The sequence below is a fragment of the Sinocyclocheilus anshuiensis genome, unplaced genomic scaffold, assembly GCF_001515605.1.
Source record: "Sinocyclocheilus anshuiensis isolate Anshui unplaced genomic scaffold, SAMN03320099.WGS_v1.1 scaffold437, whole genome shotgun sequence".
Lineage (NCBI taxonomy): Eukaryota > Metazoa > Chordata > Actinopteri > Cypriniformes > Cyprinidae > Sinocyclocheilus > Sinocyclocheilus anshuiensis.
This window is the reverse complement of record NW_015539902.1, coordinates 1,996,284-2,014,494: the sequence shown is the minus strand read 5'-3', so window position 1 is coordinate 2,014,494 and position 18,211 is coordinate 1,996,284. Positions and strand designations below refer to the sequence as shown.

The 18,211-nt window shown below is 35.6% G+C and overlaps 1 protein-coding gene across 1 annotated transcript in view; it reads right to left on the bottom strand.

Moving 5' to 3' along the window:
- The window catches only part of nbeaa (neurobeachin a), a 132,362-nt gene that overhangs the window by 30,067 nt on the left and 84,084 nt on the right, over positions 1–18,211 (bottom strand). The window contains exons 10-19 of the mRNA XM_016483102.1: positions 15,268–15,465; positions 14,837–14,970; positions 12,699–12,807; positions 11,375–11,527; positions 8,387–8,555; positions 5,045–5,124; positions 3,421–3,483; positions 2,919–3,016; positions 2,235–2,327; positions 506–614 (exon numbers count right to left, since the gene is read on the bottom strand). Coding sequence (XP_016338588.1) covers positions 506–614; positions 2,235–2,327; positions 2,919–3,016; positions 3,421–3,483; positions 5,045–5,124; positions 8,387–8,555; positions 11,375–11,527; positions 12,699–12,807; positions 14,837–14,970; positions 15,268–15,465 — 1,206 coding nt within the window. The remainder of the gene's footprint in view (positions 1–505; positions 615–2,234; positions 2,328–2,918; positions 3,017–3,420; positions 3,484–5,044; positions 5,125–8,386; positions 8,556–11,374; positions 11,528–12,698; positions 12,808–14,836; positions 14,971–15,267; positions 15,466–18,211) is intronic.

Below are 18,211 nucleotides of genomic sequence, written 5' to 3'. Positions count from 1 at the left end.
AATTTTTAATAAACATTGGTGTTTATCATAAAGCTGTTTCAGACACGTTTCATGCATTTTACTCTTGGTAAAATCACTACATGCATAGCCTCTTGTGGCTCATTGTTTTAATAACTGTGGCAATAAAAATGTATGAATCGATATAAATTATTACAATGGTTATAATAAGGCATCATAATTTATTCAAATGCATTGAAGTGTATTTTTCCCTCGTTCTAAACTCCTTTTACACAAAGACATGAATATTTCTTGTTATTGGACAATTCTGCTTCTAGTAAAAATGAATCATGGTAGTTATAATCATATAACCATATAGAGAATTTCTACAGTGGCACTGGTAATTGAAATTGTTTGCTTTGTTTTGCGAGATTCTCCATTTGTGACAGCTGCCATATCCCTGAGAGCAAAACATACTGTGTGGACCTTTAGAAATACCTTTATAATGAATTACTGTATTTATAGAAAGTGTTTAACCTAGAAACGTTACGTGCAGAGAAGTGGATACCTCATAGAGTGTGTTGTAGGTGGTGATGGTCACAGTGCTGGTGTGCATCATTAGTCGCTCTCCGAGCAACGTGAAGAGGCTGTGTGTGTGCATGATCTCCACCTTCCTCCTGTACACAGACACACACACACACACACACACAGAGCACAGGGGGAAGTGAGATAAGAGGCGCACGTGTCATGTTGTTTGCGGTGACATTGACAATGCAAAGGCAGGTATAAACTCACTCACTGGTTAAATTTTACCCCACAGCCTTCCTCACCATTAAGATCAATGAGGAGATGCATGCTACTGGCACACTGATGCGATTAGAAGTGACACCACACTCCTCAAGGGCACACACACACACACACACACACACACACACACAGCTGTCAGTGGCCCTCTTACAGCCTTTCGGAGACATCAGTGTTCCCGAGCACATCACTCAGGGGGAGGGGACGTCACGTGACAGCACAAAGACTGCCGGTCAAATGCATTTAATTCACCTCAAAGACAAGGCTGAAGATGCGTATGACAAATTAATATGTAAATTAATGACACAAACAGTTCTGCAAGTGGGTGTGTCTAACATAAATCTAAATTTCCTAAATGTCTGTAATAACATAAATATGAAATCTGGGGTACACTTTATTTAAAGGTGTCCTTGTTACAGTGTAATTATACATTTGAGTACGGAGTAATATTAATTAACTACATGTACTTACTATATGGTTAGGGTTAAGATTAGGGTTTGTCTTAGGGTTACTTGCATGTTATGCATAATTTATTGTTATTATAATAGTAAGTACTACATGTAAGGTGTAACAAGTACACATTAACAAAGTGTTACCCAAAATTGATGCCTTCTTCTTTATTTCATTCTTTCTTTTTTATTTAACCCTTAATGCACTTACATTTTTGGCCTTTTGCCACTTTTACTCTGAGAACAGTTGACAAAACAGGAAAAAATGGGAGGAAAACAAGTTTGGAAAATGACGCTAACCAGATTTGAAGAATTATTTTTTTTTAGATCTGATTTTATTTTTAAGCAGGAAAGTGATGGATGTCTGAATAATGAGGGATAACATCAATACATTGTCGTTACAAAAAAATATGCAAGTTGTAAATAAAACAAAAACAAAGTTGCAAATAAAACAAAGATTATTTCAGTCTTATATATTTATATTTCAGTCTTTCTACTTCAAAATTTCACATTTAATTTGATTCGTTACTTGGCATTTCTATGTAATTTATTGTGATATTTACTACAAATTTCTGAGTGAACATTGGTTTTATATCAAATTGTTTTCTTTGTAACATCATGTCTAAAGCTCTGCCTTGCCGGACACACAAACTGTCAGAACAATTATTCCAGCAGCAGCCCATGCGTTTAACACTTCCTGTCAGCTACAGAACACTCATTCTCTAAATGTGCTCTCTTCCCTTGCTGAAAGGGCAGGTACACGTAGCCGGGTCATTTCTGTCCATGCTGTACCTTTTGAACTCCTAAAATGCGGCTGTGTTGTAATAAAAGGGACTATTTTTATAAAAAGGTTTTAATGTACCAGACTTTCAGAAATATGCACTGCATAAACTCAAGAAACTGAAATGAAGAAACTTAACGTGACAATTACCCGCACAGTAGGAATGATCCAGCCGAGGTTTCTTTGTATGCCAACATACCAAATTCAACTTTGTATGCTCATATACAGGTCTTCACACAAATGTTTTGATTATTAACACTCACTTGTGTCCCAGATGTTTCAGGAAGTAGCCGAGAACTTTAAGAGCTTGGACTCGTATACTCTCGCTTTTGGAAGCCAGGAGCTTGTAGATGACTCTGAAAATAAATTGTGGGAAATGTGGTTACATTATTGAGTAACTGCAGATTTGCATTCTGTGTTTGCACTTGCTGTGCAGTTTGAGAAATATAGATGGTTTTCTACTCACCCTCATATCATTATAAACCTTGTGCATTTTTTTCACAAAAATATATTTTGTGAAGAAAATAGTTTCCGTTCTCATTGACTTCCATTGTATTTTTTGTCCATACAATGTAAGTCTATGGGAATCAAAATTGTTTGGTTACCAACATTCTTCAAAATATCTTCTACTGAAGAAAAAAGTCATTTGGAACAACATAAGGTTGACAGAATTTTCATTTTTGGATTGACTTTTCCTTCAGCTATAGACAAATTATGAGAACAATCTTGATTACATATTTGAATCGATTGACAGCCCTAGTAATAAAATACCACAAAGATACCCAGAGGGTGTGAATTCATGGGGAGGGCAGTTCAAACAAGCACTTAAGTCGCTTGCGATGGGTTGTGAGGCGAGAGGGAATGTGATTGATGCAGCTGTGACAGCCCAAATCTATTTCAGTTACGTAACCGGACTACGCAAGAGCCGTTTGTCCCCGAGGCCTCACCGTATTCCATTCCTCTGGTCGAAGGCAGGGATCATGGAGGCGGGGTGCTCAGACATGAGCGCGACCAAGAGCTGGAGCACATCATGGATGTTTTCATCCTACAGGAAAGAAAAATGAACAAATAGACATTGAACCACACAACAGTAGACTGTAATGATACACCAGACACCCTTAAAATGTCTGGGTGTTATATAATGCTGCACTTAACTAGCAGTTTTCAGGATTCATTTGCTGTTTTCAATCAAATGGCTGCAGAGATGGTGCATTACTGCAATTTCATGAGACTCAATCAAAGCATTAATGCAGCTTTCAGGATAATACTAGCGCCTTCCTGATGGACTCAAATACTTCTGCACTTCTGACACCGGAGGTGAATATTTCAGCCTTCCAGACAGATTTAAGCAGCTTGTTTTCCATTAAGAACGTGGAACAAATTTTGTTTAATACAGGCTAAAGAAAATTAGACCACAAGACCTTTGCTCTGTTTATTGATCAGTTTTACCTCATGCATGGTTAGCAGGTAGTTTAATATGCTCTGCAACTCATCTTCCTTCACTCCTCGGTCCTAAAAGGAAAAAGAGAGCACACAATATAAACAGGCTTACATTGTAATTTTTCTAGTTCTAATTTTTACACAGATTTATAATTACTTTTGATAAAAACTGTGCTTTAAATGTTTAAAACAGTTTATTTTAGTGTTTTAGTCCATTTAACTCAGACTAAAATGGCATAAAACACAAATGTAACAGACAAAAACAAAAATGTCAAACTGCAACAGAATAAATTTTAACCAAAATTTAAAAACATAAAAATACGCATACCCCCCGCCCCCCCCCAAAAATAGGAGTTATGTTGTGAATTATTCATAATTTAAAGACTTCTATTAATAAATAAATTATTAATAATAATAAATAATGACAATAATAATATTCCAATTTTTCTAATGCTCGATGCTTGAGTTAAAGGTTTTAAAGGCACCCGATTAAAGGTCTTGCAATGTATTTCTTGCATGCTATGGATATTGGTTGTAAAATGTTTTGACTTCCGAGGAAATACTTTGGTACTTATAAAACTGATGCTTAATTGATACTTCAGTTGGGTATTTCAAGGTTCTGAATGAAGAGGAAAACATTGTAGCTGCTTTAACATTGTGTAAGCGTGAATGAGACTCATTGTTTTGTTTTTGTGAAGAGAAGGGCATTTGTGATGGATTGGGGCCACTATTACAAGCCACAAGCCGCTCACAATGCTAACAACTGCACGAAAAGTGAGGAAATGTGGAAAGGGGGCAGAATATAATAGGAATGAAACAAAAAGGCAGCGGCTAAATGAAAAAACGTGCTGCTTGGCAATCCACATCATGCTTCTCAAAACAGGACAACAGCCTATGCACATAACACACATTGCTTTGTGTCGAGCGATGATCCATAATGCAATTCTCTCTATGTTGGCCCCATCAAGCTGTCTGTATTGTTTTTAAACAAAAGCAAATAAACAAATTTCAACACGACTGCCTTTCAAACTGGATCGAATTTCAGGGAAAAATTAGGATAAATTGTATTATTTTAACAAAGCAGACGTGTCTTCTCGCTGTCACTGCTTGGGGACTAATGCATTTTATTCAGGCTGCCCGAATAATTGCAATGACATGTCAAATAAAATCAGTTTTGAAGAACAAAGTGCTGATGCACATAACAAGGCAGAGCAGAAATGACATGGAATATGTTATCATATGTCTCAAAGATGTTTCAATATAAAGTCTAATTTTGATTTATTTATTTATTTCTGATATAGTCTTTGATCAATGGATCAATCACATTCGAAATCAAATTCAAAATGCTAAATTAAAGAAAAAATGTACAGAACAATAAGAATAAATTATACAGTTTACACCGCATATTATGCTTACTCTCTCTCAACATACTATAATTACACAACATTATATATATATATATATATATTATATATATTTTGATATCTTTTTACTAGTGGGTGCAGGACACTATAGTTCATTTATAAATTGTGATAATGTGAGAAATGTTGAAGGTGTCTGAATAAATTTAGGTTGGACTGTATATATACACACAGATATATTTAACATCTATAATGATTTTGTACTGTCTCACCTTGAGAATGAGCTGTTTGAGGAAAAGAAGCATGAACGCCCGCAGGGATATAATCTCCTTCTGAGAGGGCCGTGGACCATCTGTAAGAAAACACTGTGATTTACAACAATTACATGGGTTGCACACATCTAAACACTTAATAAACACCTGCGTATGGCAATTAAATATATGAGAGATCTTTAATATATGCTATTAATCATCATCAATGAACCGAAAAATTAACATAATGCCTTATGCCATTTTGATTCCTAATTCTACGTTTAAGCAAATGTTGGAAAAATATATTTAGGAGGCTATATCACTCTCTTTGTATATTTTACAAAACTAACAGCTAAAAATCACAGTGATTTTCATGTAACCCAGCTATTAATGAACAAACTAAAACTTCTAAAAAAAAAAAATGTTTAGGGACGAGGAAAAAGCCGCAGCTCAAAGCTGCAGGTTTCTTGCAATGGTTACGAATAGAATTCAGTACAGCGAGAAAAACAAAAACAACACTTAAGACGCAGCTTAGGGAATACAAACCCCTAAACGACACACCAACCCCATTTCCAAACCACACAACCACCCTATTTCTCTCTCTCCTGCCATCTCTTTTTTACAATACCAAACTATCTTTCTCAAATAGACACACACGCATACCCCTCATCTTTTATTGAACGCGCAGCACCCAGACGTTACAAAGCTGCCATGAAAAATTCACATCACTTTCTGTATGGTAAGCCAAAATGTGTAACAGAAAGCTCAGTGGACGTGTGTGATGTAATGAAGCAGGTCAGTGTCCTCCCCATCTCCACCCATGTTCATCCACACATCAGGTGTGTGACGCCATTGCCCTGCAGTTCAGCAGTCTGTGTGTAGTTACACACACAAGCACTCTGCCGCGTACTGCATTTGTACGCTATGACCGTGGTCGAGGTCTATTTGTAGCCATGTACATCCCTTGACCTTTCCCAGCTGCAATGATTTGGTGCAGTGAGAGAACTGATGACCGGGTGTAGACTGTGAGATCTGGAGGAAGAGATTTGTTTGTGATAGTGTTCAGCATCCCAAGGATCAAAACAAGGCCAGTTGAGATGATCAATCAATGCCTGTTACCATCACAGATCCGTTGCATATGCAAGAATACAACAAAATATTTGCCATTGACTCATGTAAGACAAAATGTGCTTACAGGTATGCAAATGAATGCTTCGTGAAATGCAATTAGAATTAGATTAACGCTGTTTTTGTCGGCCAAAAGTTTAATTTATATTTACATATATTTAAATCATTTTGACTTTTAAAATCCAATTAAGAGTAAACTTAAATTAACACTACGTTACATGGAAAGAAACACACTCGCTCTACAATGTGACAGACCCGTGCAGCATCATGGGAAGGGCAACAGGGTTGCCATGGTGACACGGTCTCTGCATCTAACAGAGATAAGCAGGCAGAAGTCACAGTGTTATCTGAAGTACACAGGGACGGGAAGAACGAAATGCAACTACAGGCTTGTCTAAATGGGCCAGTACATCCACTATAGAATATAATGGACAACATCCAAAAACTGTAGCATATGCACAGCTTTTACCAACCCAGCAGATCAAAGAAAATGTGCACGTTCGTTTCCCGTTTTTAAATTACCTTTGCTCTCATCTTCTGTTCACTTAAAGTTCATCTTTAAACTTTCTAAATGTAATCTTTGGTAATTCTCAAAATGAATATCCATTTCTCATACTGTACTTTCTAATGATGAATAAATTCACTTATAGCATTTAAATTCTTTTATTTTATTTCTAGTGTTTTGCTTTTTATTTAATTTACAATACAAAATTGGCCAGAATGTTAATATCAGTGCATCCTTATATATAACAAAGTTCCTTTCGTTTGTTTTTATTTATTTAATTGAAAATAGTTCAACTAATAAGGATGCACACAAATGAGAGGAATTGTTACAATTACAAATTTCAATGTTACAAAATTCTATTTCAAATCAATTATGTTCCTTTCAATTCTCTATTCAACAAGCCTTTCAACATTGATGATAATTAGAATAATTAGAAATGCACCAAATCAGCAGATTAGAATGATTTCAGAAGGGTAATGTGACACTGAAGACTGTAGTTATTCAAGCTTTGCCATGACAGAAATAAACTACATTTTAAAATATATTCAAATAGAAATTGTAATATTTCACAATTTTACTGGTTTACTGTATTTCTGATCAAATAAATGCAGCCTTCCATGTCAAATTTTGAACGGTAGTGTACCTTTGCTGTCATCATGTGATGGCTAAATTTAATTGCAGCATTTAGCTGATTTTAGTCTTAGTGTTTTGTTTTTCATTTATACTGTATATATAAAACAGTATTTATTCAGTATCAGTGAGAACATTTGTATTTGTACTGGCCAGAATTTTAATGGATCAATGCATTTCATATATAATACCATTTTATTTGCTTCTTTACCATAATCAAATATCGTATCAGCATTATGCCGCATTTGCTATGCTGCTTTTTTAAATATATATTTTTTAATACATTCTTTATTTAAATTTCACATGTAAACTGGGGCTAATGAGCAATGTTTATTAGCATGTCAATATCATTCCTGCTCACAGCCGACTCACATCATGAGGCCGTTATTGATGTTGGATGCTACAAATCATTCACTTCAGACTTTAAAGTATCACTATACCATCTATCTAACGCAGAGACTCACCTCTGGGAATGACAAGCCAGGATGGAGAAAAAGAGAGATGGCAAACAGATGGAAGAACTGACAGATTTTGCATGTGACATTTGGGAAAACAGCGAGAAGGAAGGAGAAACACATGAAAGAAGAACTACAGCAGGCAAGAGAATGAGAAAAGAAATAAGAGAATAATAAAATGGGGAAGGGCGAGGAATCTGGAAAACACTGAAGACTGAGACCAAGTCATCTTGAGAGGGAACCAGATTTAGAATGAAGATGATCACCAAGAGAGAACAGAAGTCTGAGGCACAAAAGTGCACAGGATACAAAAATAGACCGAGACAGAAGGGGGAAAAGAGTGGGCAGTGTTTCAAGATTCATTCATGCTTAATATTGCTGGCTGTCTTTTATGTAGACACACAGTCCACCTTAAAAAGACATGGTTAGCGTGTGTGAAGACTTCTGAACCGCTCAGCTGTTCCCAGAACATGTTTATTTCGTCTGTGGTATTTCGAGATCTCACTATCTAGGGATTTCGTTTAGGCAAATTTCACTACCTGATCCTGCAAAACAATGTGCAACTATTCAGCACAGTATAACTTGAAGGGTAAAAGATTCCTGTGAGGTGGTAAATTCTACAAACAGACATTTCTGAAGACTCACCCAGGCCTTTAGGGGTGATACCGCTACTTTCCAGGGGGTTGCTGGCCCAGTAGTAGTACTTGAGGGTGTGCATGAGCTGCAGGACGGTGCCCACTCGACGGATGGTGCTGTAGATGGTGGCGGTGCCAATGAATTCTGCCGACAGGTATGTGTAGAGGGAAAGCTGAACCTGAGAAATAGAAAACACACACAGTGGATTACATGATTAAAAATGGGCTGAAATGGTAGTAACAAAAACAATAGTTCTGGTCCTAGATTCTGATTGGCCAATATAGACTCAATGCCATGCTTAAATACATAGTACAGTTAGTTCACATGTCAAGGAATATATCTTTTTGCAAGAAGGATAATTTGTAATTAATTGCTTAATAAAATAATTTGCGTAATAAAAAATTTTAATGAATATTTTGTCTTTAATACAACAATATAATTTATAAAACTATTAATATGAATTTTGAAATAAAAATATTCATACATTAACATTTATATATTTAAAAGCAACAAGACACTCAAAGCAGCACTAAATTGTAAATAGCACTTCAAAATATAATCAACACTAATGCTACTGTTCAAATGTCTCAAGTCGGTAGGATTTTTTAAAATGTTTTTGAAAGTTATGTTCAACAAGGCTGCATTTATTTGTTCAAATACTTCAAATACTCAAATACTTGAACCATTTGTTCAAAAAAATGGTTATTTCAAATTATAATATCTCCCAGTATAACTTGGAGATATTATTACCATTTGAAATAACCATTTTCTAATATTTTCCATTTTTTTATATATTTTAAAATGTAATTTATTCCTGTAATGGCAAAGCTGAATTTTCAGCAGCCATTTCTCCAGTCTTCAGTCTCAAATGATCCTTCAGAAAGATCCTTCTTGGTGCTCAAGAAATATTTCTTATTATTATTGATGCTAAAAACAGTTGTGCTGCTTAATATTTCTGTGGAAACCGCAATACATTTTTTTTTTATTATTATAAAAATTTTGATTTTTTTTTGTAACATTATGAATGACTTTACTGTCACTTGATCAAATAAGCACATTCTTGATAAATAAAAATAATTAGTAAAAAATTATCTAACCTCAAACTTCTAAACGTTAGTGTATATTATGCTACTGTTCCTCCAGCTGAAGCAACTGACAAACCTTTCACAAGTCAATGAATAAATAAATATGAAAAAAAACTGCACATCTGAGTTAGATTTTTCCTTTTTTACAAAGTTGTTTCTGTGAGAGAAAAAAAAAACATTCCTGTGTTTCTGTGTAAAAAGCCATTCTCCTGAAGCCGTCCCTGTGGGACCCTCAAACATACACACACACACACATCTGTGTATCACACATTTACACACAGCCATTTCTTACACTGATCAACACGGACATGCTAATTAGGCTCAGGCTTAATGAGGCTTCTGTGGAAACCAAGTTTTATCAGTGTATTTAATCTCATGTTTGACCCAGCCTGCTGATTCTGGTCAATATCATGGGGACATTTCCCCCCTAACCAAATTACAGGTCAAAGATAAAGCAAGAAAACCAGGACCTCACAATGACGAGTTGAATCCACTAAGCTTTTTACATTTTCTTATAAAAATGTAAACAGTGCCTGAGCAAATCTCACTGCCATGTGTTTGCTATAGGTGCTTTTTTTTAAACAAATTTCTTTGTGTAGATCAAGGAAGAACACTGAAAAGTGTGAAATCTGCCTCAATCCGAAAAACCTAATCTATAGGTTGACTTTTTCTTTCTCCATAGCAGTAGTATTTCACATATCTGCTTCCTGTACTCAAGCCTTCACTTCATCTCACTCTTTTTCATTCCCTCTGGATGTTTCTTCATTCTCTCTATCATAAAGGGCTGTAGTCGCTGTGGGATATTCACTCCTCTGCGTGGACTGGCGAGGGAACAAAAGTGGGTGATCGTTTCTTCCTGCAGTCATGTTTCCTAGGTCATTATCCAACAATTGCTTTTGTAGAGGAATGGCACTTTTTTTTTTTTGGAGCCTTTGGATTCAAAGCTTACTCACACACTTCACACTTCGTAAACTTGACGGATAAAAATATCTAGAAGCATATGCTTGGTGCAATCAAGTACAAAAGTTCTTCATGCATAATATAAGATGACTGCTTGGGTTAGAATTTAATTAACACAAATACTCTTACAAAAGGTCCTTTGGTGGTGGTTTCATGGGATACAGACGGTATCAATACTGTATATTACATATATTGCCATTTTCACACTATTATTTTCACTATTTTAATATAATAACAAATATTGATCCTCTGCATATCAATACAGTGTGATAATTACCTGTAAATGATATGAACACTACCATTCAAATGTTTGGCATCAATAACACTTTAAACTGATCAAAAGTGACAGTTAAGACATTTAAAATATTACAAAAGATTTATATTTCAAATAAATATTGTTATATTCTTCAAAGAATTCCGTAAAATGTAACAGTTTTCCACAAAATTATTAAGCAGCACAATATTGATAATAAGAAATGTTTTTTGAGCACCAAATTGGCATATTAGAATGATTTCTAAAAGATCATGTGGCACTGAAGACTGAAATAATGATGCTCAAAATTCAGCTTTGCCATCACAGGAATAAATTACTTTTTTTTTTAAATATTAACAGAAAACAGTTATTTTAAATTGTAATAATATTTCACAATATTACTCTTTATACTGTGTGTTTGACCAAATAAATGCAGCTTTGGTGAGAATAAGAGACATATTTCAAAAACATGGAAAAATCTTACTGACTTTTGAAAGTTAGTGTAAAATATTTTAATACCTTGAAATATTATTTCAAAATCACATTATTATATTTTGAAATTGCATTATTATTATCTACTATTTCATAAAAGGTTTAAAAATAACAATAACGGCTATGGACACTGAAACATTTAACAAAAATGGACAGATGTGAAATATGACTCTTTATTTTGATATTTAGCGTGTGGGACGAGCTCACCTTAGCTGGTGTATGGATCCAGATGGCAGCATTAAACAAAACATGATCACACAGCTGCTTCAGTAAAGGAGCTCCATGAGTCAACCCATCTAGATACTTGGCAAATGACAGAAACTGCTCCAAAACTGCCCTGGTGATGTGCACCCGAGAAGACTAATGACGAGAGAGAGAGAGAGAGACAGGTGTCAGACAGACAAAGTGAGAGACACAGTATAGAGTGAGACAGACCATGCGTTTCAAGCTTTTGACACTTTTTATTAATACAAACTCTAGATGCAATCTGGATTCGATCCTGCATCTCCTGAACAAGTGCTGTAGCTCAGTGTGTCTAGAGCATGTGTGTTGCCCACTAAGCCATGGCTCTGATTATCTTAAAGGGATAGTTCACCCAAAAATGAAAATTCTGTCATTAATAACTCACCCTCATGTCGTTCCAAACCCGTAAGACCTTCGTTCATCTTCAGAACACAAATTAAGATATTTTTGACAAAATCTGAGAGCCCTCTGACCCTCCATAGACAGCAAGGGTCCTACCACGATCAAGGTCCAGAAACGTAGCAAAGCCATTGTTAAAATACTCCATGTGACATTAGTAGTTCAACCGTAATTTTATGATGCTACGAGAATACTTTTTGTGTGCAAAGAAAACAAAAATAACGACTATTCAACAATTTCTTCTCTTCCGTGTCAGTCGCCTTGTTTACAAGCAGAAGACGCACGCTGTACATAAAACAGTCTAAGTAAACATGTCTGAAAATTTTGACAGAGGATGACTTGCGATTTTTTGCCCAGCCTTACTTTTTTGAACCAGAACAGACGATAAACTAAGAGAGATGGACGTTCTACATCAGAAGCATGCGTCGTGATACTCCTGTGAACGCGCATCGACGGAGACTGACACGTAAGAGAAGAAATTGTTGAATAAAGTCATTATTTTTGTTTTCTTTGCGCACAAAAATATTTTAGTTGCTTCATAAAATGAAGGTTGAACCACTGATGTGACATGGACTATTTTAACGATTTCCTTACTACCTTTCTGGGCCTTGAATGTGTCAGTTGTGTTGCTGTCTATAGAGGGTCAGAAAGCTCTCGGATTTCATCAAAAATATCTTCATTTGTGTTCTGAAGATAGGCAGAGGTCTTACGGGTTTGTATTCATTTTTGGGTGAATTATTCCTTTAACTATTTCAATTCAGATGATTAAAATGATAAATAGTCATCGTCTGCAACTTCTGCGAATCTGACACTATATATCTATTTTATAATTCTAATTTACAATAAACTGACTTTTAATTAGAAAAATAATAATGGACATCTGTCTTACCTTCTCCAGTAAATAGCCAATAACCAGGAAGCCTTTTCCGCCCAACATCTGCTCTTGCATGGCTACTGAACTCTTCAACAACTCCACTAGAAAAGCTAGGAGAGTGGCACTGCAAGCAGAAATGAAGAAATACATTTAAATATGTAGCATTGTGAGAGAACAGGATCAGGATACAATGCATAAGGGGTTCAACCTGCATTTCTAACATGAGCACCAAGGCTCAACACATCCGCAGGACAGTCACCAAACACTAAACCACAACTCCAACATTGAATACACTCTTAAAAACAAAGGTTTCAAATGAAGCTTTCAGATCAGTTCTTCAAAGAACCATTTTTTCTTAGTGTGAAGAACATTTTCAAATCTAAAGAACTGTTTTCCAAGGTTCCATGGATGTTAAAGGTTCTTCTTGGAATCATCAATGCTGATAAAGAACCTTTATTTTTAAGAGTGCACATTTCTTATGGTAGCCGTATGTTTAAGGACACCTCAAGGGCAAGACCGTATCTCAATGAGCAGTATAAAACGAAAAATGTACACACACACGCACATAATGATGGTTTCCCTTCCTTGAAGCAATATCATCATTCCAGCAAACACGAATTATGTCTTAGTTTCTTAAATGACGTAGTTGAGGCAGTGAGATTGCAGATGAAATCCTCAGAGTGTCTCTTTCTCTTTCTAAACTGCCATAAGCCGACTGATGGCCCGGTGACCTCACCCATCTCCCCACAGACAGTAAACCCCAGCGGGGAACATTACCACTGATCGATACCCCACAGATCTCTGCTCCGCTGATTATGCCTGCCAGCTCACTGCTGATCTCTAATCTAGTCGCCATGCCTGAGAGCTCACCGTGCAGAACCAAGCGATGACCTGAGAAATGAGGGTACGACCATACCAGCCTCTCATCCCTCTTTGAGGGGTCTCTCTCTCATTCCTAGTGTCTATGTGAACATGAATGTCATGAATCTCTCAAAATCCCACGCTCTCTCTGTCACGCTCTATTTCTATCCGAGAATGACAGATTCCATTTATAATTCATGGCAGACGTCCCTGTCAGTGACTGACTTGAGTTTTAGTCTCCATTATGGCAGCAACTTATTATTATCAAATACAAAACTAGAAGCTATGGACCTAGGGCCTAGGGAGGGCCATGCAGACACTACTTTGACATCTTTTTATTAGTGCTGTCAAACGATTAATCGCATCCAAAATAAAAGTTTTGGTTTACATTATATATGCATGTGTACTATGTATATTTATTATGTATATATAAACACACATACAGTATATATATATTTTCTTATATTTTATATTATATATAAACATATTTAATATATAAACAAACATATGTTTCTTAAATATATACTGTACATGCATGCGTTTGTATTTATTTATATATACATAATAAATATACACAGTAAACACACATATATTATGTAAACAAAAACTTTTATTTTGGATGCGATTAATCGCGATTAATCGTTTGACAGCACTACTTTTTATGTTTTAAAAATAAATCTCTTTTGCTCATCAAGGTTGCATTTATTTTATTAAAAATGCAGTATTCAGTAATATTATGAGATATTTCAATTTAAAATAACCATTTTCTATTTTAATATATTTTAAAATATAATTTATTCCTGTGATGGCAAAGCTGAATTTTCAGCATCATTACTCCAGTCTTCAGTGTCACATGATCCTTCAGAAATCATTATAACATGCTGATTTGGTGCTTAAGAAACGTTTCTTATTATTATCAATGCTGAAAACAGTTGTGCTGCTTTTGTGGAAACTGTGATGTATTTGCTTTTCAGGATTCTTTGATGAACAGAAAGTTAAAAAAGAACAGCATTCAAACTGAAATCTTTTGTAACATTATAAGTATCTTTACTGTTACTGAATAAAAGCTTTGATTACTTAAAAAAAAAAAAAAATACCCCAAACTTTTGAACAGTAGTAGTTTCTGTATGTTAACCTGGGATAGAAAAGAGCAGTGTAGAAAGAAAGGTAGAATATTCTCTTATAGATATAAATGGCATATGATAAGTTAAAATTGAAGATTTAATGAACCCTGAGAGTTGCAATTGTAAATTTAGCTCTGTGGATCTGCGGTCTGTGTGGTCAATACTCACCAGACGGTCGTCTCCACAGGGCTGTCGTTAGGTTGCCTGTAGTCCAGCTGTGAGAAGAGCGGGAAGAGAACTTGGATTCCTCCAATAGAGTGGATGGCGCTGTGGATGGAGTGAGTGACGATGGCCTTCACATCCTGCATACACAAACAAAAATGCCCACTTGCTTATTAGAAAACTGGGTAGGAAACTTGAATATGAAATATGGTTCTTTCTACATCAAAACACTTTTCACATAAAAAAAAAAAAAACACAGTAAACTAAATCGAAAATTACATGGACATGTTTAACTATTTAATCAAAAACATTTCCTCCCTACATAATTTTTTTTTTTTTTCAGTTTTGTAACCGGTTTTTTTCCCCCAGAACTCAAGAATCAGTAAAAAAAAGCAGAGATAAACATATGTTATGTGTGTGTGAGAGTAAAAACTGACCTGCAGCATCAGGGCATGTGGCGAGTGCACAAATATGGAGGGGTTTTCCCTGGGCGAGGACTCCAGGCACAGCTGTGCGTCGGTGGCTTTAGCGTTGTAGGTGAAGCCTATGCTGCTGGCCAACTTCCCATCATACAGAACCTGCTTATGGTGCTCCGCCAGGTGGATGTCGCTTTCCGACTTGAACTTAAACGTGCTCTGTGAAGACAGAGAAACACATAAATGAGCAACATCCTTCAAATTAAGTTCTCTCACATTTAGCTTCTCTTTCAGTCTCTCTTGGCAGCAGACTCGTGGAAAGCACCAGGGACCGGGTCGCATCCCAGAGGACTGATAATGGTAATAATAATAATAAAAAGCTTTAATTTCTGAGGCACAGAGCAGCCACACACACAGGCGTACATTATCTTAATGAAGCTCTGGCTGCAGAAATGTGCTATTTCACTAATGGCTCTAAACGTAAGTGTGAGTCGGTATGAGCATGTGTGTGTAAATGTGCGCGTGTATCTGCAAAATCTCTCTCATGTAAAGCACTTTGTGTCAGTAGTCATCTACTCATCTGAGGGAGTGAATGAGAGACTTGCATAAGATCATGCAGAATTTCCTGACCGTGCATGACTGGACTTTCAACTCACCATTTGATTTGCTTTTTTTCCACAATAATTTATATATTTATACATCAAGATAGATGGCCAATTTAAAGACATATAACATCAAATTCGACTATTTACTTTCATAAGTATTATTATTATTATTTTTTCATATTTTTATTAATAAATAAACAAATACATAAATGAATAAACAACATAAAAATGCTATAATAAATACACAATAAATAACATAAAAAGAAATACTCAAATAAATATTATAAATAAGTAAATTTAATCTTTTCTTTGCTAATGAAGTAACTAAGGTCAAGAGGGAAAAAATATTAACCAGTAATATAAATCTGAAATGCCTCTCCTTCCACTTGTCATTTAAAAACCAATCAAATCCCAATGTATAAAATCCCATCCCACATTATGTCTCACAGAATATTCAGTTTTATTATATAAAACAGAATATTCTGTGAGACATAATGCCTTAATAACAGTACGATGCAAATAAGCCCTTGCACTGGCACTGTGATTCACTGCAATTTCCTCAGGCCTGCTGCCAATGTGTCCACTTAGCAACACTCTGACTGGCACTGAGCGCAGCATCAAGACTTCTCTACCAGACTCTATTCACACACCCGCACACCAGACCAAAATACACACACAACTAACATAACTAGCTCACTAAATAGGAACATACAGCCTTCTATTAAGAACAGCATAAGACGTTTTATCATGCAGAGTCTAAAAGCTAAATCACAGCATGCTATGAGCACAATAATTAAAGCATCAAAACTTAAAATATATACAAAAATAAAAACAACAATTCTGAAATATCAAATAAATAATTAAAATAAATAATAAAATAAACAATAACAACAATACCTATAACTATACAAATAATAATAAAACTATAAGACAAATTGTAGTAAAACTATAATAAACTAAGAATAAATAAATAAATAAATATTTACATGTATAGGCCTACATATTGTAGCATTTTTTTATCCAAAAACAAGTCAAAGAGTCAACAATATTCATAATATAAAATGCCAGGTTTAGACAACTAGATTAGGACAATAGATAAGGACAACTAGATTATAAATAAATAAATAATAACAACAACTATATAAACTAACAATAAAATTATAATAAAACTAAAAATAAATATTTTCATGAAGTTTTTCTCAAATACAACTTTCTTTGCTGATGATGAAACCATGGCTATGTAAGAGGGGAAAATATTAACCAATAATCAATTTTATTATTATTTTTTTGCCTTTTTCATGGATAGGACAGTAAAGAATGACAGGAAAGTGTGGGCTGGAGATTTGGGAATGGGATTGGCAAAGGACCACTAACCACTAGGCTATCAGCACCGACACCAATAATTAATATTAATATAAAATAATAACCGACTATGCTGTTAGCATACTAATTAAAGCATCAAAACTAAAAAAAAAAAGTTTTTAATTCAGATTTATATATATGACAAATAAATATATCTCTATATATAATATAAAGTACAAAAACTAAGTACACAATAAATAAACAAACAGCATATAAATATACAGTAGTTAATTGCCTATGCGACTAGCCGGTTGTTTTATGACCATCAAATCCACCAACATGACTCATCTCTATTTTTAACCACTTTTCCCTGAGAACATCCCAAAAAGGATGTTCTATCATATTCATCAATGAACTACACAAAAAGAGAAAGAGACCATTAATATGATCACGCAGTCAGTCGGCATGAGCACAATATGTAATCTGGCCCAGTGTTCCGGCACGTTCACATGGCATTCATCTTGTCCGTCACGCAGGGCACAGGAGCTGTCTGGGAATCGGGTCACTGCTTCGACACACCCTATGGCTGACAGCCCATGCTGCAAAGCTAGCACAGTTTTTCCTTGCTGTCTCTCTCTCTTTTGCTCCTCGCAATCCCATGAGAGGACAGCTGCACCAGCGGCAGCGACAGAGACTAACAGCACTGGAATTAAGCAGAGCCTTCATACACTGATGATCTATATAACTTACAAACACACTCACACACACACACACACAGACAGACACACAAAGTCGCCGGTCCAGAAGGCTCTCTTTGCGACAATGCCAAGTGCCCCATACCTCACATGCTAATTACCACGGCAATGCACAGCCAGAGAGCAGCTTGTTGGCTGTCACATGCTGACCAGACATCTGGACTTCCTCTGGTAAAGGGACCACATCAACCAGCAGCAGCAGCAACACACACTCACATCCAGACTTTCACAGACAAACTGACAGATAAGGACAAAATGAGCAACAGATATATGAGCACACACACATTCTGGCCTCAAATTTCC